Source organism: Pelophylax lessonae, assembly GCF_965119305.1.
Source record: "Pelophylax lessonae genome assembly, chromosome: 1".
NCBI classification, from domain to species: domain Eukaryota; kingdom Metazoa; phylum Chordata; class Amphibia; order Anura; family Ranidae; genus Pelophylax; species Pelophylax lessonae.
Window position 1 is genome coordinate 819943620 of NC_138768.1, and position 22087 is coordinate 819965706.

Consider the following 22087-nt stretch of genomic DNA (forward strand, 5'->3'; position numbering starts at 1 on the left):
GAGCAACACCACTTTCATGGAGAATAAAAAAATAAAATAAAAAAAAAAAAATAAATAAAAAAAAAAAAAAAAAAAAACACACAATCCCCTCTGGGTGATCACTATACAAACAAGCATTTTACCCAACTTCGTTGACAATTCCTACCTTTTGTTTTGTTTGTAAAAAAAAAAAAATAGCAGTTTGTCTATGTCGATGTGCACAGTGAATCTGAATGGGAGTGACTTTCATTACCAATCAGCTGATGCACATGCAGGGTTCTAATGAGGAAAGTGGCAGGGGCTGAATCCGTTAAGAGGTGATTAACCTTTTGGGAGTATCGCACCAAAAACAGTTGCCTTAAATCCGACTTGTATCTTACTGCAATCACACAAGCAGGAAATTTCATTTCTTTAGGGCATTACGTACACCAACACGGCCATGCACATTTGTTGCCCAAACATTTCTGTTTTAATACAATGCCAACCTAAAGTTTATTACTAGGAAGCAACTCTAATCATTATCTAATGGATATGAAAAAATATTCTAGATGAAAAGATATTATAAAACCTACTAGAATTTAAAAGTAAAATGTGTGCAGCGCTTGATTAAATATATATAACCGCGCTATTATGTGCTACCTCAAACTTATAGAAATATGAAAAAAAAAAAAAATTTATATTATATATATATATATATATATATATATATATACACACACACACACACACACACACACAATATATATATACAGTACAGACCAAACGTTTGGACACACCTTCTCATTCAAAGAGTTTTCTTTATTTTCATGACTATGAAAATTGTAGAGTCACACTTCAAGAGGTAGTCACCTGAAATGGTTTTCCAACAGTCTTGAAGGAGTTCCCTGAGATGCTTAGCACTTGTTGGCCCTTTTGCCTTCACTCTGCGGTCCAGCTCACCCCAAACCATCTCGATTGGGTTCAGGTCCGGTGACCGCGGAGGCCAGGTCATCCGGCGCAGCACCCCATCACTCTCCTTCTTGGTCAAATAGCCCTTACACAGCCTGGAGGTGTGTTTGGGTCATTGTCCTGTTGAAAAATAAATGATGGTCCAACTAAACGCAAACCGGATGGAATTGCATGCCGCTGCCAGATGCTGTGGTAGCCATGCTGGTTCAGTATGCCTTCAATTTTGAATAATAAATCCCCAACAGTGTCACCAGCAACGCACCCCCACACCTCCTCCTCCATGCTTCACAGTGGGAACCAGGCATGTAGAGTCCATCCGTTCACCTATTTTGCGTCGCACAAAGACACGGTGGTTGGAAACAAAGATCTCAAATTTGGACTCGTCAGACCAAAGCACAGATTTCCACTGGTCTAATGTCCATTCCTTGTGTTCTTTAGCCCAAACAAGTCTCTTCTGCTTGTTGCCTTTCTTTAGCAGTGGTTTCCTAGCAGATATTCTACCATGAAGGCCTGATTCACACAGTCTCTTCTTAACAGTTGTTCTAGAGATGTGTCTGCTGCTAGAACTCCGTGTGCCATTGACCTGGTCTCTAATCTGAGCTGCTGTTAACCTGCGATTTCTGAGGCTGGTGACTCGGATGAACTTATCCTCCGCAGCAGAGGTGACTCTTGGTCTTCCTTTCCTGGGGCGGTCCGCATGTCAGCCAGTTTCTTTGTAGCGCTTGATGGTTTTTTGTGACTGCACTTGGGGATACTTTCAAAGTTTTCCCAATTTTTCGGACTGACTGACCTTCATTTCTTAAAGTAATGATGGCCACTCGTTTTCCTGTACTTAGCTCCTTTATTCAGTAGGACTATCAGCTGTGTATCCATCTGACTTCTGCACAACACAACTGATGGTCCCAACCCCATTTATAAGGCAAGAAATCACACTTATTAAACCTGACAGGGCACACCTGTGAAGTGAAAACCATTTTTAGGTGACTACCTCTTGAAGTGTGACTCTACAATTTTCATAGTCATGAAAACAAAGAAAACTCTTTGAATGAGGTGTGTCCAAACTTTTGGTCTGTATATATATATATATATATATATATATATATATATATATATATATATATATACACACACACATATACAAAATAGTTCATATGTGAAACCTATAAACAACGTATATAAAGTGCCACAGAAGATCAATGATGAACTGTGCAAAACAAGTGCACATTTTATCATGAATCTTCTGTGGCACTTTATGTACATTGTTTATAGGATACACATATGAACTATTTTGTATATGTATAGATATTTTTTTATTTTCTCGTTTTTTTTGGTACAATAATTTAATTGTTACTTTAGAGTGTTGAGTTGAAACCGCTTCACTATTATTTTAATAAATTTTAAAAATTAGCACAGTGCCAAATTTTTAGCCTTTTTCTCCTTTATAATGGAAAAAAAAAAAAAGAAGAACCGGTTAGTTACAGTTAAGGACCAAGCCTATTTCTGACATATGTTGTTTACAAGATTAAAAATCTGTATTTTTTGCTAGAAAAACACTTAGATTCCCCAAACATTATATTTTCTTTAGCTAAGAGTCTGGGGAATAAAACGGTGGTCGTTAGAATATTATGTCACACGGTGTTTGCACACCAGTCTTTCAAACGCAATTTTGTGGGAAAAAATACATGTAGCACCCTCCTAGGTAGGTGCTAGAGAGAAAGTATGGTTTTGGGTCCCGTCTGCTTACCAGAAGGGCTGCAGGTAAATCTATATTGTTCTCTGCCTACCAGAGAGCAGGATCTGTTAGTGAGGTCTGCTCATTGTGCTCAGGTGCAACTCGTTCTGTCTGCAGAGTGTTTCACACTGGTCCATAAGGGAGGCACATTGGACAGTGGGAAGAAACCTGACTAATGAGTGCACAGGCTTTTAATACAGCCCTGGTGATTTGGCAGAGGAAAAGTACCTTGGTGCATGCGGAGTTACTGTATAAAAACCAGCAGCACATGTGCTCGGGGTCTTTTGGCTGGATAGTCCCAGAGGAAGGGGACGGCTGCCGCCTCCTCTATAGAGGGGTTGTGAGGCCTCAGGTGGTCGACCTGGTGCCTGGAGATTACCAGTGAGGAGTTGAACATAGAGGTCCAGGGAAGCTGACTGAAAGGGGAGAAACTGGAGGATCTGATTCTGCAGTACATTGAGTAAAGATCTGTGTCAAGGGGCCTGACCTGCAGCTTCAGGCATCACCCCGGTACAACCACTACTTCAAACTGACGTACAGGTACGATGATTTGCAGGAAGTGGTTAAAAAAAAAAAAATTATAATAAAAAAAAAAAATTGGATAGAATGGATACATACTGGATATAAAAATAATTTGGGTACACAATTGTATAACCGAGAAATTGTCAAATTATCACATCACTTAAAAACAGCCTTCACAGAATGAGGGGGGTTAACATGCAGGTATTGAAGTGGTTATTCTGAACACATCGCACTCACAGGGAGTCTACTGGCCTAGTTGAAAATATCAAGATTTGTCCTTTCCAGCCTACTGGCCTGTAGTCAGAGCAGTCCTACAACTATGTGAGAACAGGTTAGATGTAAAAAAAAAAAAATTACCGAGCTGGTGGGACAACCACAAGATCCAAAAAAAAGATGTCTGGAGAGAACTCCTTGCCGATCTCTAGTCCAGAAAAGAGGCAGTTCAAGAAAAAACCTGCAGGGAAAAAAAAAGAGAATGAGCTAAAATGACAACTTTATAAGGCTTTATACATGTGGTCTGTATGGAGTCTGTATGCACACCGGGGGAGGAAACAATCAAAAAACACGGAAGGAAATATGTTTTGATAGAAGGAATGTCACCTCCAAGCCGTATACAATAGCTACACTACACATCGCTGTATACTTTTTTTCATCTAAACTTTATTCTAGGTCGAGGACGACACCTCCTGCCAGGCCCCATTCATCATCCTAAGGGTCCATAAGAGTCTTAAAACAGCTGTAAACCTCAGACATGAAATATGAACAAAGCATATCCCTCTATAGTGTGTACTTGGCTCAATTAAGAGCACTAAAGCCCCGTACACACGTACTGATCGTCGGCCGAACGATCGGCTGTCTTTTGTCCAGGGCTGTCGTGTCTGTTGAAAACTGCAAAAGACTGCACACGAATTTTGTCGGCCAAAAACAGCCGACTGCAGAAGTGATGTCATGTGATGGTTAACTTTCCCTGTGTTTTTTCTTTTCTGAGCATGCCCAGTCTTGCTAATCTGCTGTCAGTTGGCCGAAATCTGTACTGACTGGCGAACAATCGGCCGTTCTGGTGTTGGCCAACAAAAATTTTAATCCCTGCACGACAGATTCTGTTCGGCCAAAAATGCGCTGTCGGCTGTCGGAAGCATCATACTAACAGTGTGAGAACACCTGAGCATTGAGTTCTGGTGAGTGGCCAATCCTACTATTTTGTGGTGTGACACCTGGTGGTGGATGGTGACCTAGCAATCCAACTCATTTCACTTACCCTTGGATTTCATGGACTAAATGGACATAAGTTCTTCTTCTTTTTTGATTACTTTTTTGAAATGTTTGTTTAGCAATATTCTTCATAGCTTGCTTACAACATCTTGAGTCACTTATAGTTGATCTCGTGCGCTACTCTTTTTCCATTTATGCATTTACAAATATCTTCCATTATTTGTTTAAGTAGCAGCAATATTTATCTGTTATAATAGTCAAGAGATTGACTCCTCCTCAAGCGCAAAGATATATTTTCCTTGACCATTTGTGTCCAAGTTTATATATATTTATCTATTGTCTTTCTGTTTACTTTGCTGCTATGGAGGCGATCAAGTTCCTGAGTACCAGAACTTTGGACGTCAAAAGTATTTTTTCCGTCAATAATATACCTCCAGTGGATGAGGATATTAATACAATCCTTAAAACACTATCTCTGACCTTGGAAAAACAGGTGAGAGCATGGTGGGATATCACCACCCTGGAGGCGTATATAGCAGAAGGAATCATAAGCAGAGGTCTGAGATGGGATATAGCTCCGCAGGATGGATTGGACGATGACCTCTCCATTTGTGAGTGGTATGACTTCTTCCACCGGGCGGGGCTGGACCTACAGGCCCTAGTCTTAAAACGAAAGAAAAGGAAAATGGATCTTTTGAATAAAAAGATCCATGATCTACAAACTAAAATAGAAAATAAAAATGATTCCCCTGAGGTAAGGGAATTTAACAACAGCACCAAAGTCAAATTGGATAAAATTGATAAGGAGACACACCTTAAAAAAGTAAAGAAATTTACAAGAGACCGACAGGATTTCAAAAACCATCAGGTCTTCTGTTGGCAAGCAACACTACCAGGGCCTATGCCTGTAGAGGCCTCAGGTTCAGTTGAACCCATGGAAGCCGCAGCTAATGAATTAGGAGGTGTTCGTACACCCGTCACCCCTATTCAGACCCCAGTTGTACGCCCTAAGGTAGGTGTGTCACACATACCCGTCAGACCCTTGTTGGAATGGACAGGTCCTCCAATCAGGGGTATGAATAGAGGGAATAAAAATAAAAGGGGTACTGGGAGAGGCGGCCCCCAGGGGGCGGGAATTCCAACTCACAACCAGTATCAGGTTCTGGCCAATAGATCCAATGGGGTGACGGATGACACTGGACCTAAAACTCCACTGAACCCGCCAAGACAGCCTTTTTTGGGGCGGGGCAGGGGCAGGGGGAGGGGCAGGAGTCGACCATACAACACCCAATATGTACAACCGGACAGACAATTGTATCGGGAAAACATGGGCCCCGAAGAGGAGTACGGGCAGGAAGGAGGATACAGCTCCAAAAAAAGAAGGCGAGACTGGTAAATGAGGGGATATTCAATATCAGTAGTGTATCTTTAAGTAAAAAGGAACTTCACATTTTGGACCAAGGTCTGAAATGTGCCCCAAAAAGGCCAATTAATAAATTCAATACATACATTGATGTACATAAATACATCAGAAAAGTGAATTTAAAGAAACACTTTCTGAACAATCCCATTACATCAATCAGCAACAATAACAGAGGGATGGTAAATAGCGGTTTACGCAATAAATCTATTTATAACCCACCAGTGACTAATAATCACTGTGTGGAAGTTTTCAAAAGTCTAGTCCTGCGTGATCTTCAAACCCTAGAACCGGGATTTGGGGTCATTAAGAAGTACAGACATATACAGGAGGGACTAGATTCACTTGAATCTCGTAAAGAGATTATCATCCGTCCAGCTGACAAGGGCGGGGGAGTGGTTGTGATGGACAAGCAGTTTTACCACGATCAGATCATAACCATGTTAAGTGATACCGCAACTTACACCAAATTATCTAAAGACCCAACTGGTGATTTTGTGGGTGATCTGAAACGATTGGTACAATCGGGGTTTAGGGACGGGGTCCTAACAAAGAAGGAACGTAACTTCTTAACACCTAGTGCATGTCGAATCCCGATCCTATATACGCTGCCAAAAGTCCACAAGGACGCAACCAACCCCCCCCCACGACCCATTGTGAACGGGATTGGGTCAGTGAGCGCCAGACTGGGCCAATACCTGGACCAGTTTCTACAGAAGAGTGTGGTTCAGACGAAAGCTTTTCTGAAGGACACCACGGATCTTCTTCTCATGCTGGATGGTGTTGTACTTGGGGACGACTCGCCGGTCTTTCTCGTTACAGCCGACGTGTCGTCCCTGTACACCATCATCCAGCATGATGATGCTCTACTGTCCTTAAACTGGGCATTGAGTCAAAGGGACGACTTACCCCGTGAGCAAAAAGTGTTTATTGGTAGGGCTCTAGACTTCTGTCTAAGCCATAACTATTTTTGGCATCACAGTCAATTTTATAGCCAAAAAACGGGTGTTGCCATGGGCGCCAAATTTGCCCCAAGCCTGGCAAATTTGTTCATGTCGGAGTGGGAAGACAAGTTTGTCTTCAACCAGGTACGACATGAACTTAGGCTGTACAAACGTTTCATTGATGACATCATCTTCATCTGGCAAGGGGAAGAGGAAGATCTGGTAGCCTTCATGGAACACCTGAACACCAATAACAATAATATAAAATTGGAGTTCCATCATAGCCCTGATGAAATTAACTTCCTTGATGTCACTATTAGAAGAGAAAACAACAGATTAACTACGAAAGTATTCTTTAAAGTGACAGACAGGAATAGTTATTTGGCCATACAAAGTGGGCACCACCCTAACTGGCTCAGGAACATTCCCAGGGGTCAGTTTATCCGTGTGAGACGGAACTGTACCTCTGTTGATGACTACACTGAGCAAGCAGCGGTTCTGAGGGACAGGTTTGTCGCCAAAGGTTATGATGAGAGTGATCTAAATAGAGAAATCACCACCATTAAAGATGCTCCTAGACCACTGAGACCTGTAGTCAAACCGGTTAGGATGGATGACGACCCCAAACAATGGAGCTTCTTGTCAGATTTTTCTAACGATTACAAGAAGGTCGAGGAAATCTTTAGACAACATTGGTCCATACTACAAATGGATAAAACGTTAGGCTCGGCTTTACCTGCTAAGCCATCGTTTATCTACAGACGAGCTCCTAATTTTGGGGATCAAATTGTCAAAAAAATACTGGATCCCCCCAGTGTCTCCTTCTTCCCGGACATGAGAGGGTTCTTCACCTGTGGTAGGTGTAGAGCCTGTTCATTTACGCCTACCAATTTCAGGAGGAGGGACTCTTTCACAGTTCGGGCTATAAACAAAACTTTCAAAATTAAAAATTTAATTACATGTGATACTACACATGTTGTTTACGGACTAATGTGCCCCTGTAACTTAGTTTATATTGGCCGCACTAAACGGGCTTTAAAAGTAAGAGTGGGTGAGCATATCACCAACATCTTAAAGGGGAAGCGCGAACACAATGTGCCCGCACACTTTCGCCAGTTCCACCAGAGGGACCCTAGAAGTCTTCACTTCTGGGGGATCGAACGTGTTACCCCGTCGTGGCGGGGGTCGAATTGGGTGAGGGAATTATCCAAATGTGAGACCAAGTGGATTTTCCTCACCCAGGCCCTCGCACCGACGGGGTTAAACATTGAACTGGATTTGAATTGCTTTATTAGCGATTCTTCCCCTACTATCGTTACAGCCTGTTTAGTGAGGCTTGATCATTTGTTTTTTGTTTTATTTATTATGGCATTTCTTTCAGCTGCAATGTCTCTAATTAGTATTGTTTTACGGTATTTTGGTTTTTATATGTATTGAAATAGGTATTGTAATACTATTTATGTATAACATTCTTAGTTACGATATGTGTGGATTGTCCAGTGTATATGCAGATTGTTACTGGTAACATTCTACAGGTTCATATCGGCAAGGAGCGGTTTTGCACTGCAACCATTCCTTTTTTATCTTTTTATATTTTAATTTTTTTGGCGCACAGCCTAGGGTTAAAATTGTTCTTATTATCGCTTAACTTTATGCATAAAAGTTTTTTTGCAAAAAATTTTTTTATTATCCATGGTGCCTAAGTAAATTGGTATCCTGCAAGGGACGACTCTTTATTTGGTTATGTTGATGTCGGAAGTTCCGCGGCGTAGTGAGCTGGCTAAACTTCCGGTTTTTCACCTCGTTGCCGATTGGACGTAGATCGTTCCAGCAGGGCTATTTAGATGCCGGATGTTGTCGTTCTGGTCACGCCTCCAGTTGAAGTCGGACATGACGAAACCGGTCGGGGCGTGACCAGACTACACATCCGACATCACGTGACGGTGAGGGACCTACCCGGAAGGTACAGGGCTGGCGTGGAGTGAGCCCGAGAACTGGACGAGTTAGGTGTCCTTCCACCGAGCATTATGTGGTTACATGCTTTCTGATCAGCCTATACATGTGAGTGCAACACATTTTTACTTTTAATAAAGCATTTTGTGGTTACGGTACTTCACTATGTGGGGCCATTTCTTTTTCTCCATGATATCCTGATACTGAGGGAGTGCGTGCAAGGATTTGTTATGAAGCAGTGGTGAACAGGTTCTGGCTCTATATCCATCTAACATTTCTGCGCAGTCTGCTCTTGTGTGAGAACACCTGAGCATTGAGTTCTGGTGAGTGGCCAATCCTACTATTTTGTGGTGTGACACCTGGTGGTGGATGGTGACCTAGCAATCCAACTCATTTCACTTACCCTTGGATTTCATGGACTAAATGGACATTAGTTCTTCTTCTTTTTTGATTACTTTTTTGAAATGTTTGTTTAGCAATATTCTTCATAGCTTGCTTACAACATCTTGAGTCACTTATAGTTGATCTCGTGCGCTACTCTTTTTCCATTTATGCATTTACAAATATCTTCCATTATTTGTTTAAGTAGCAGCAATATTTATCTGTTATAATAGTCAAGAGATTGACTCCTCCTCAAGCGCAAAGATATATTTTCCTTGACCATTTGTGTCCAAGTTTATATATATTTATCTATCATACTAACAAGCCTACAATCGGCCGATCGGTCGTCGGCCGAATATTTACGGCCGACAATCGGTACGTGTGTACGGGGCTTTAGTGTCACTTTTGTCTTCTGCCTCATTCCTCTGCTATCAGCGCGAGTCACTTCAGACAAGTTTTCCTGACACAGAGAAAAAAAAAAAAGTGACAAATCAGCTCTCAGAGCTTTCCTCACCAAGCTCCACAGAGTAACTTCAGCTTTCCGCCCAGTGCTTTCTGACAGCTCAGATAAGCTTAATAATTCAGCACTTTGAACAAACGTAAGAAAAGAATGCGGATAAACAGATACAACTTATGTAAGAGGATTGGTTTAATTTCTGTGTATCACCTGAGGCCAGTCCCTCCTATGGGTATATATAAGGGTTTAAAACCACTTTAGCCCTCAATCACACCGGTGTGATTTGTCATGCAATTTGAAAGTAACAAAATCGCATGACAAGTCGCACCCCATTGTCGGCAATGGAACCGGTCAAATGGCCGCGACTTTGAAAAAGGTTGCTGCCCTACTTTTTCCCCCAATTTTTTTGCAACCTGCAAAAAAGGTGTTAAATGAAGTTGCCAGCCGCAATGAAGTCAGAGGTGCAAAGCACACTGATCTTCGGTTTTGAAATCGCGCTGACGTAGTGCGATTTCAAAGCCACACCAGTGTGAACCAGGGCTTAATCTATGATGAGGCCCCTGAGCTTTGTCAGTCTAGGAGTGAAGGTTCCAAGGAAGGCAGGATTACCAGGTTAAAACATTAAATAAAGTAAGTTACATAGTTAGTCAGGTTGAAAAAGCGACAAAACCCATCTAGCTCAACCAAAAAAAAAAAAAAAAACACAACCATACAATCCTATACCCACAATCCTATACCCACAGTTGATCCAGTAGGTCCAAATCTATAGGACAACTCGAGACTCCTTCCGAAAGGAAGCAATACATCTAAGGGAGGCACTAGGAGTAAACTACCAATTTTCTTTATTTCTAATACTGAGCCAAACATTTTTTTTTTTATAATTCTCTTTGAGCCCTTTACATGTGTTAACCTGTGTTACTTATTTATATACCTTCATTTTCCCACAGGGCATCAATGTGTTCCTTTGTAGTGCTGGGCGTCAGGTAACCTCGTTTAGGCAAATCTGAAGTGCTAAACACTGAAAAACAAAGAATGTTCCCGCTTAAAAATTATTAGTGTTAAAGATGGATTTCAGACAACAAATTGGGTCAATCAGTAGGACAGTATACTTAACTTATTCCCATATGCTGGCATCCATACTCAAGCAGCTTAGGGGGGGGGGGGGGGGGTCCAGAAACAGATTTCAGCAAACATTTTTAAAATAATGGGATTTTTGTCTTACCGTAAAATCTATTTCTCTGACATTCATTGATGGACACAGCTCCTGATCTTCTTAACCACCTCAATACTGGGCACTTAAACCCCCTTCCTTCCCAGACCAATTTTCAGCTTTTAGCGCTGTTGCAATTTGAATGACAATTGCGTGGTCATGCAACACTGTACCTAAGCCAAATTTGTGTCATTTTTTCCCCACAAATAGAGCTTTCTTTTGGTGGTATTTGATCACCGCAAGGTTTTTTCTTTTTTGGTGCACAAATAAAAAAAAGACTGAAAAGTTTGAAAAAAAAAAAAAAAAAAAAGTTTTTTTGTTTAGGTTATAAAATTTTGTAAATAGATATGTTTTTTCCTGCACTGATGAGCACTGATGATGCCGCACTGACAGGCACTGATGAGGAGACACTGATGGGGTGGCACTGATATGCAGCACTGATGGGCACTGATGGGCACTGATATGTGGCACTGATAGATAGCACTGATATGCAGCACTGATGGGCACCGATATGTGGCACTGATAGATAGCACTGATATGCAGCATTGGTGGGCACTGATTGGCGGCACTGATGGGCGGCAATGATCGGCACTGATAGGCAGCACTGGTGGGCAATAATGGGCACTGGTGGGCGGCACTGATAGATGGCAATAACGGCACTGGTGGGCAGCACTGATAGATGGCATTGGTGGGCAACACTGATAGGGAGGGCACTGGGGGGCTCTCTGAGCCCTGCTTGCCATCCCTGGTGGCCATGGTGGGCATCCCTGGTGGTCATGGGTGGGCATCCCTGGTGGCTTAGTGGCACCCCCCCCCCCCCCCCCCCCCAGGGCTGCACTGGTAATCAAAGTTCTGATTACCAGCACAGACCCCCCCTGTGATCAGTGAGTAATTTGAAATACTCACTGATCACCCCCGCTGCAGCACCGATCATCCCTCTTCTCCTCACTGACAGGATCTGTCAGGAGGAGAAGAGATCAAAGCCGTTACAACGGCTCTATTTACATTACATGATGGCTGTGATTGGACACACCCGTCATGTGATCAGGAGGGCCAATCACAGGGCCCTCCTGCCGAATGATGTTGCTCTGTGTCCGAGGGACACAGACACATTGCGATCGCGCCGCTGCAGGTGCCCGCGGCAGCGCGATCTCTCTCCTTCTGAAGGACGTTCCGGAACATCCGATCAGAAGGAGGAGACTCCCACCTGGCCGTATATTTACAATGGCCCGGGTGGGAGGTGGTTAACTATTGGGTTATAATGCCCCCTACAGGAGTAGGACACTAGGCAGAAAAAAAGCTGGACTACGCCTATGGGAAAGTCCCAGGGAGTATACTCCCACTCTCAGCTATAGGCAGGTTTTGTTACAAGCAATGTCAGAAAAAAATCCAACTCCACAGAGGGGTGGGTGCTGTGTCCTAGAATGAATATCAGAGAAATAGATTTTACGGTAAGACAAAAATCCCATTTTCTCTTTCTTCATTGACGGACACAGCTCCTGATCTTCTTAACCATTTGGGATGTCCCAGAACATGAGAGGTGGGAACAGCAGAAAAAAATTCCCCAAGGCTAAACAATAGCCAACCAGGTAACATGGAGCTCAACCAAGAACAACTGGAGCTCATCTGAAAAAAAACAACACACCCTCAAAGAGGATCAGGTCCTCTAAACAGCAGCCTGCAAAACCTTGAGGCCAAAGAAAGTGAAAGATTGTATTAACATGCCTTATGATATTTCAGATATATATTTCAGTTTATGCCCATCCTGTGATGAAATGTGGGCCCTTGCATTTACATCGTAACGAGCTAGACGGACAACCATTCATAACAACCTTGGACAGCAGACAGCTGTATTTTGCATATAGATGAAAAGACATTGACATGTTCAACACTTTTCCATTCATTCATTCAGACACTTAACGAGTTAAGGCTTAGCATTTACAGTGGGTACGGAAAGTATTCAGACCCCCTTGAATTTTTCACTCTTTGTTATATTGCAGCCATTTGCTAAAATCATTTAAGTTCATTCTTCTTCCTCATGAATGTACACATAGCACCCCATACTGACAGAAAAACACAGAATTGTTGACATTGTTGCAGATTTATTAAAAAAGAAAAACTGAAATATCACATGGTCCTAAGTATTCAGACCCTTTTCTCAGTATTTAGTAGAAGCCCCCTTTTGATCTAATACAGCCAGGAGTCTTTTTGGGAAAGATGCAACAAGTCTTTCACACCTGGATTTGGGGATCCTCTGCCATTCCATCTTGCAGATCCTCTCCAGTTCTGTCAGGTTGGATGGTAAACGTTGGTGGACAGCCATTTTTAGGTCTCTCCAGAGATGCTCAATTGGGTTTAAGTCAGGGCTCTGGCTGGGCCATTCAAGAACAGTCACGGAGTTGTTGTAAAGCCACTCCTTCGTTATTTTAGCTGTGTGCTTAGGGTCATTGTCTTGTTGGAAGGTAAACCTTCGGCCCGGTCTGAGGTCCAGAGCACTCTGGAGAAGGTTTTTGTCCAGGATATCCCTGTACTTGGCCGCATTCATCTTTCCCTCGATTGCAACCAGTCGTCCTTTCCCTGCAGCTGAAAAACACCCCCACAGCATGATGCTGCCACCACCATGCTTCACTGTTGGGACTGTATTGGACAGGTGATGAGCAGTGCCGGGTTTTCTCCACACATACCGCTTAGAATTAAGGCCAAAAAGTTCTATTTTGGTCTCATCAGACCAGAGAATCTTATTTCTCACCATCTTGGAGTCCTTCAGGTGTTTTTTAGCAAACTCCATGCGGGCTTTCATGTGTCTTACACCGAGGAGAGGCTTCCGTTGGGCCACTCTGCCATAAAGCCCCAACTGGTGGAGGGCTGCAGTGATGGTTGACTTTCTACAACTTTCTCCCATCTCCTGACTGCATCTCTGGAGCTCAGCCACAGTCATCTTTGGGTTTTTCTTTACCTCTCTCACCAAGGCTCTTCTCCCCCGACAGCTCAGTTTGGCTGGACGGCCAGCTCTAGGAAGGGTTCTGGTCATCCCAAATGTCTTCCATTTGAGGATTATGGAGGCCACTGTGCTCTTAGGAACCTTAAGTGCAGCAGAAATCTTTTTGTAACCTTGGCCAGATCTGTGCCTTGCCACAATTCTGTCTCTGAGCTCTTCAGGCAGTTCCTTTGACCTCATGATTCTCATTTGCTCTGACATGCATTGTGATCTGGAAGGTCTTATATAGACAGGTGTGTGGCTTTCCTAATCAAGTCCAATCAGTATAATCAAACACAGCTGGACTCAAATGAAGGTGTAGAACCATCTCAAGGATGATCAGAAGAAATGGAAAGCACCTGAGTTAAATATATGAGTGTCACAGCAAAGGGTCTGAATACTTAGGACCATGTGATATTTCAGTTTTTCTTTTTTAATAAATCTGCAACAATGTCAACAATTCTGTGTTTTTCTGTCAGTATGGGGTGCTATGTGTACATTCATGAGGAAGAAGAATGAACTTAAATGATTTTAGCAAATGGCTGCAATATAACAAAGAGTGAAAAATTTAAGGGGGTCTGAATACTTTCCGTACCCACTGTAGATTACAAGACATTTTGCATAGAGACTGACACCACCATAAACAAATGACAATTGCTTACATTAACACAGACAAGCTGAACACAAGACGGACCGATACTACAACAAAACACCTCATATTGACACAAATGCATGGCGAAAGCAAAGGCCCTTTTATGTACTATTCTGTCTGATACGTGCTATTGACTGATGAATCGTAAACCGGTTTGGAGCAGTCTTTCCCGCTCAAAACATGCCTTAAATATGAGCTTCACGTGCAATAAAATTAGTTGTGACTGCACTACGTTTGAGTGCTATGTGTTGTCATAACTCCCGGCCGGACGGGGGTGAATTCACTATCTAGAAAGGGGGGTTAGCAACTGAAGGGCTGTAATATCATCGTGATTGCCTCCTGACAAGATTTGAGCTAACAGTTTTGGTGTCATGAAGTTGGATCTGCCAAAAACACAGTATGGGGTAAGTAATTATATTTTTATTATTATTATTACTACCCTATACTGTCAGAGCAGATAAACGGTACCCAGTTAACCGCAAATTTTAGCACCTCCCGGGAATCTGAAATTCCCAAAGATGGGGTCTGATACTCCAGCGCCTGAAGCGCCAAAGATAATATGGGGTCTGGGACCCGGTTACAAAGCAGTACTGTGTGTGATAGTGAATTCTCCCTCCAAAACGTGTATATATTTGTATAGACACTTAAGTGTATTTAGTCGTTATACAAGATTGCATGCCATTGTGTAGATGTATGTGGAGATTGTATGTGATATTAAGCTGAGCCTGAAGGTATACACTTGGCCACCAAGGATAGTTAACATAGATGAGTCGGATGTGTATAAATCTGATTATTAAGACGCAGGAAACCACATAAGTTGGGAAACGAGGTTTCCCAATAAAGTCTAAACACTGACCTTACCACCCATAGATATATATAAACCTTCAAACTCAGCTGATTTCACTTTGTATTCTGAGCTTAAGATAATGGGAAATTTTCAAGGTAAGGAGAATTCAGAGAAAATTATGAAATTTACGTTTAGGAAGATTGTATGAAAATTGTATCGTGTATGGGCAACCTTAGATCCATGAATCGTTATGTTGTGTTCGTTTTAACACTGTTCCTAAAGGTGCTGTATCAGCAAAGCATTTCATAACATTGAATGAATGTTGGTCGCATAATAATTTGTTTTGTGTTTATTACTTATGTTTTAAAGTGATGTTATTTTGCCACAAAAAAGGTAACAAATCCGTACTATACTTGTCATGGCAGCTTTTAGAAGCAAGGAAATATATATTTGGTGTGTAAAGTGTGACCTTAAGGACTAAAATTGTATCTCTATCCTTAAAAAAATCGTAAGCAATTTTGAACTTTCATCATTAAGGTTTTGTGTCACCGACTTTTCTTTCTTTATCACTGACTTTTTAAAAAATAGATTTTCTAGTGCCTTTTTAGCAAACAAACCCCCCTCCCCCCTCTCCTGTCTGTGACACAGGTAACTGCAAAGGGACTGTAAATAGTTGTATTGTCATACAAATTTAACTATCAGTTTTGCTTTGTAGAGAAAACAAGTTTTGAGGAATGTTCCGAATTGCTGAAGAATGGGTGACGTATGGGTTCTTGTATTCAAATGAGAAATTACTAATGTTTTGAGCTGCTCATTTTTTTTCAACCATGGTGAACAATAATAATTTTTTTTTTCTTTAAGTTTATGGTATACCATAATAATAATATAAAAAAATATAGAAATCCACGTGGTAATAATTACTTTGACGTCAACAATTTTTGGTATTAGAAAAGTGCACTGTTAGGAAGGGAAATGTTTGATATGCTTACTGTATGTTAAATTCCTCTAACCGTTGGTTTATTTCTAGGAGGAAAAGTAAAATGTTTTGTTACTAAACTTTTCTTGATGCTTATTCCTCGGATAACTTTAATTTGAGATTTTCAGAACGAACAAGCATAGCCTTCAACCAACCTTATGGGAGTATTGTTTCCAAATTGTTTTTTTCTGATTGATTAGACTGTTTTTATGGGTGTTAGAAAGTTTTTATTTATTGGGTGTCAGATATTTGATGTGTTCTAATTTGACATATATGAGCTCTGGCATAAATGAGGTGCTATGCTTTAGATAATTAAGCATCTCTGGTCTTTTTTTTAGAGTTTTCTTTTGGTATATTGGTACATACTTTTGTATTCTGGTGCTAAACACTAATTTTTGCATCCATGATCTGATTTATGCACTTATGCTTTTACTACCTTTTCTCTTGACAAGATTATTGGTATGGGATAATGTAGTACTATTCTTATATTATAATCTTGGATACAAATGAAATTTTACAGATTTGTGTGCATATACCATATGTAACTCTGGAAACTAGTGAGCTGATTGTCATTTATATGTCACAGCACGTTATCAGATGTGCAATATGTGAAATCTGTATTGTTAAATAATAAAATAGAAAGCTGTCATTTAAAAAAAAAATAAAAATAGGATGGAAGTGGTTGGCTTGTTGATAGTATGCTAAGAATTAAAATGAATTTATGCCAGCGTTACTACTTTGATAAAATTTTAAAGGTAACCTCCTGCGGTGAATTCAATTAGTTGATCTCTTTTCATCCTAAAAGTGACTCATTGCCCAGGTTTTGCATATGAATGGTCCTTGAAGTCAGATCTTGTGTCTCCAAGGCTATTTGGTTTCAATTTCCTGTTCAGGTGTCACCAAGCAAACTGTGCAATCTCTTATAAATTTATGTTTGCATGAGTACTGACTTCTAGCTGTTTTGTGTGTCTCTATGTGTCCATGTACACAAGACAGCTTGAGTTTCACTCCCTGTTGTTCAGTGATCACAGCATCTTAGCCATGCAAGGGATATTCAGTTCTAGGTAGCTGCCTGCTTGGGTGAGTCAGAGGACTGCAATTTAACCCATCTCCACCTTTGGAGGAATACAAGGCAGTTCAACCCCTCCAAGGGCCCTCACCATTGTTGCATGTATAGACATGCTGTGTTCTCCCAAAACAGTGCCATTAAGTACCCTTCCTGTTACCTGCCTTCCTGTAGGCCCTAAACCTCAGTGCTGCGAGTAGTTTCACTAGCATTTTTGCTGCCTGTCTATAGGCCAGAAGCCCAGTGGAGCAAAATACTCCTGCCATTCTTGTAAAACTTGTATTTTTGTCTCAGTACTTACCTGCTATTCTTGCTAAAGTCAGAATGACTTCAGACCCGTCAACCCCATGAGTCCATTTTTTCTCATATCTAGAGATTTTGCAAGAGGAATATGTGGTAATTGAAAAATTAAACAGTGATTATGGTGATATCTCGCTCTCGGTTCCTTTGCCAACAGGTGCACCAACCCACCCATTCAAGCCTGGAGACAGAGTCCTGGTGAAGGCCCCTCCATAAGCTGACGTCGCTAGACCGACCCTACGGACCCCCTGCAATAGTTCAAGCAGTGACCAGAACAGTGGTATTGACAGACGACTCCCCGGTTTGGATACACGCATCGCGACAGACGGAAGCCCCACCCCTGGACCAGACGAATGACTGGAGATTGTGACGACGAGCACCAGACGAATTCCAGCTGGATCTAGACAGACGCATTGGTACAATGCCAGCGGACACCCCTACTCCTGGAAAACTTCCCATTTTTGCAGCAGTGGTACTGTTTACAGCAAGCTGAGCACTAGTAGCCACTGTTTGGTTACTTGCAACATGTGCTCACCCCCCCCCCCCCCCCGAGAACCTCTCCTCATTTTGCCCTTGCTCACCCCGGGAAAAGAGAGAGACACGAGACATTCATGTCTCCACTTTACAGTCGAAGTCAAGCCGATTGGACACAAAGGACATTGTTTTTTCGTTATAGCCGCCCGGGACTTGGTCTGACCGCTCTGAAACGAGGGTTGAAAGGGAATTTTTTTCCTCTCATTAAACGGGAGGTTTATTTTTTGCCCTTTCCTGGAAAAGGCCTTAGGACATGTTGAAAAATCAAATGCCATCGTCAACAGGTGGTATGTGCTGCCATGGTCTACTTTGTAGTGACTTTATTGCCATAATAATGGAGTTGGATTTTTCAGGCCATGGATTCTTGCAAGCTATGGCCCTCCCCATTGAACATGTCTGTTTTGATTTGATAGAATTCTAAGAAGTTATATCCCTATGTGCACACAACCAAGTCACCAGCCTACATACACCTTGGAAAATAATGTCACCTGTTTTGTGCTATTCAGAGACTCTAAGTGATCCCACCGTTATGAATAAGCTGGGATCAAAGGTTGGGTTGAAAGATTGTATTAACATGCCTTATGATATTTCAGATATATATTTCAGTTTATGCCCATCCTGTGATGAAATGTGGGCCCTTGCATTTACATCGTAACGAGCTAGACGGACAACCATTCATAACAACCTTGGACAGCAGACAGCTGTATTTTGCATATAGATGAAAAGACATTGACATGTTCAACACTTTTCCATTCATTCAGACACTTAACGAGTTAAGGCTTAGCATTTAGATTACAAGACATTTTGCATAGAGACTGACACCACCATAAACAATTGACAATTGCTTACATTAACACAGACAAGCTGAACACAAGACGGACCGATACTACAACAAAACACCTCATATTGACACAAATGCATGGCGAAAGCAAAGGCCCTTTTATGTACTATTCTGTCTGATATGTGCCATTGACTGATGAATCGTAAACCGGTTTGGAGCAGTCTTTCACGCTCAAAACATGCCTTAAATATGAGCTTCACGTGCAATAAAATTAGTTGTGACTGCACTACGTTTGAGTGCTATGTGTTGTCATAACTCACGGCCGGACAGGGGTGAATTCACTATCTAGAAAGGGGGGTTAGCAACTGAAGGGCTGTAATATCATCGTGATTGCCTCCTGACAAGATTTGAGCTAACAGAAAGTATCCGTAGATGCGAACACATCCACTTTATAAAATTTTGTAAAGGTGTGCACAGACGACCAGGTGGCCACCTTGCAAACATGCATCACCGACGCCTGATGATGCAAGGCCCAGGAGGCACTAAGCACCCTAGTAGAGTGTGCTATAACAGGGAAAGGAGGAACCTGACCCTTAATTAAATAGGCTTGAAAACCGTCGGGAAATGGTCGCTGCAGAAGCGGACAACACCTTCCGAGGTAGGTCCGTGAGCACAAATAGTGAGTCTGACTTCCTAAAAGACTCCATAGCTGCCAGGTACGCCCTAATTGCCTGAACCACATCCAAGGAATGAAAGGCAATTTCATTAGGATGTTTTGGCCTGGGACACAGGGAAAGCAACACGTCTTCATTCAAATGAAAATCAGAGACAACCTTTGGAAGAATGACAGACAGGGGCGAAGAACCACCTTATCTCTGTGAACCCCCAAGTAAGGTGAATGACAAGACAACGCCGCCAACCGCAACACCGTTGCAGAAGGGATTGCCACCAAAAAGATAACGTAAACAGGGGAACCTCCCTAAGATTTTCAAAAGGTGGTTTCTGGAGGACTGAAAGCAGCAAATTGAGGTCCCAAGGCGGTAATGGAGACCGCACCCGAGGCGCCAAGTGTCAAACTCCCTAGATAAAAGTACGCACCAAGGAAAGCGTGGCCAATGGTCGTTGAAAGAAGACTGCCAAGACCGAGACCTAACCCTTAATAATACTCAAGGCCAGGCGCTGCTCAAACCCTTGTTGGAGGAAGGTCAAGATCTGAGCCACCGAAAAGGAATGAGGATGAACCCCAAGAGACTCACACCACGCAATGTACGACTTCCATGTATGATGGTAGATCTTCTAGCTTAACGTAGGAATCACTGAATTAGACAAACCTCTATCTTTCAGCACCTGTCTTTCAACAGCCAAGCCGTTAAAGCCAGCCACCGTAAAGCAGGATGGAAAATTGAACCGTGGGACAGCTAATCCTCCCTGAGAGGAAGTCTCAAAAGGAACATCGGCGACCAGCCGTACCAGATTGGCAAACCAAGACCGGTGAGGCCAGTCTGGAGCCACTAAGATGACCAGAATCCCTTCTGCCTCCATCCTGCGCAGAAGTTTTGGCAGAAGCTTGAGAGGGGTAAAGTAGTAAATCAGACGATACTGACCCCATGGGGTCACCAGCGCGTCTGTGGCATCCGCCAGAAGGTCCCTACAATGTGCCACAAACCTCTGCACCTCCCTGTTGAGATGAGATGCAAACAGGTCCACCTCGGGAGTACCCCAACAGAGGCACAACTGATGAAACACCTCTGGATGAAGTGACCATATCCCCTTGGCAAACGCCTGTCTGAGGTAATCCGCCTGCCAATTTTCACCCCCGGAATGTGTACAGCAGAGATGGCTGGAACTGAACGTTCTGCCCACCTTAGAATGATGGCTACTTTCCAAGCCGCCAGGACACTTCTTATGCCCCCTTGGTGATTGACATAGGCCACATCCATGGCATTGTCGGATTGAATTTGAACCGGACACCCCTAAAGACGATCCGTTCAATTATCCAGACAGTCTGATCGCTCAGAGCTTCTGTAAATTGATTGGCAATCTGGACTCTTCCAGTGTCCAGACCCCCTGAACAGAATCTTTTCCGAAGACGCCTCCCCACCCAGACAGGCTGGCATCCGTGGTGACCAATGTCCAGTACAGGGGGAGAAAGGATTTGCCCTGGCGAAGTGCCAGAGAACAAAGCCACCAGATCAGGGACCCTCTTGTACCCTGGCTCAGCAAGATCAGACGGACTATAGACTGTGGATTCTTGTCCCATTTGACCAGTAGATCTCTTTGCAGAGATCTCGTGTGGAACTGTGCAAAAGGAACCACCTTGAGGGCAGATACAATCAGACCCAGCACCCGCATGCAAGTCCGAAGAGAAGAAGACCGTCTGCTGGACAGCAGGAGACGAATTGCTGCCTGCAATTTCTGGAGTTTTTCCAGAGGAAGGAACACTCTGGCTAAGGCAGAGTCCAGAGTCAGACCCAAATAGTCCAGATTTGGGAATGGAGCCAGAGCAGACTTCTGAAGGTTCAGAACCTAACCAAACTATCTTAACGTTCGCACAGTAATCTCCAAGTTATCCACCCGAGCAGTCAGAGATTCCGGTTGCAGCAGAAGATCATCCAGGTACCCCAGTATCGCGATCCCCCGCTGACACTACAATGCAAGCACCTGGGCAAACACCCGAGGAGCGGAGACGAGACCAAAGGATAACGCCAAAAACTGATAATGCTACTCTCCCACTGCAAAGCGGAAGAAGCCCTGGTGACCAACACGTATTGGAATGTGAAGGTAAGCATCCTTGATGTCGATTGAAGCAAGAAGATCCCCCTGATGCAGGGATGCCACTACCGTGCGAATGGACTCTATTCGGAAATTCTGCACCCACACAAAGCAGTTTAGCGCATTGAGGTCCAGAATTGGACGCACCTTGCCCTCCTTCCTGGGGACTGTAAACAGGTTTGAATAAAACCCCTGAAAATGTTCTGAAGTTGGAACCAGGACAATCACCCCTTTGCTCAGCAAGTCTTGCACTGCCCCAAAGAGACACCGTAAACGGTCTGGGGACATGCGCAGGTTGGAGGGAAAAAACCTTTCCGGAGGGTAAGAACGAAACTCGATCTTGTAGCCAGACCATCTGACTTTGTGGACCCACTTATCCTGTACCAGGGAGGTCCTCGGGTCCAGAAACCAGCAAAGATTTTCCCCCACCCCACATACAGGCGAGGGCTCCCCTTCATGCTGAGGGAGCCTTGTCCGCAGGTCT

General features: G+C 42.9%; 1 protein-coding gene across 1 annotated transcript in view; it reads right to left on the reverse strand.

Annotated features, from left to right (window-relative positions):
- Positions 1-22087, reverse strand: part of POLR1A (RNA polymerase I subunit A) — a 257236-nt gene that overhangs the window by 206489 nt on the left and 28660 nt on the right. The window contains exons 7-8 of the mRNA XM_082267319.1: positions 10480-10566; positions 3539-3635 (exon numbers count right to left, since the gene is read on the reverse strand). Of these exons, the coding sequence (XP_082123445.1) occupies positions 3539-3635; positions 10480-10566 (184 nt within the window). The remainder of the gene's footprint in view (positions 1-3538; positions 3636-10479; positions 10567-22087) is intronic.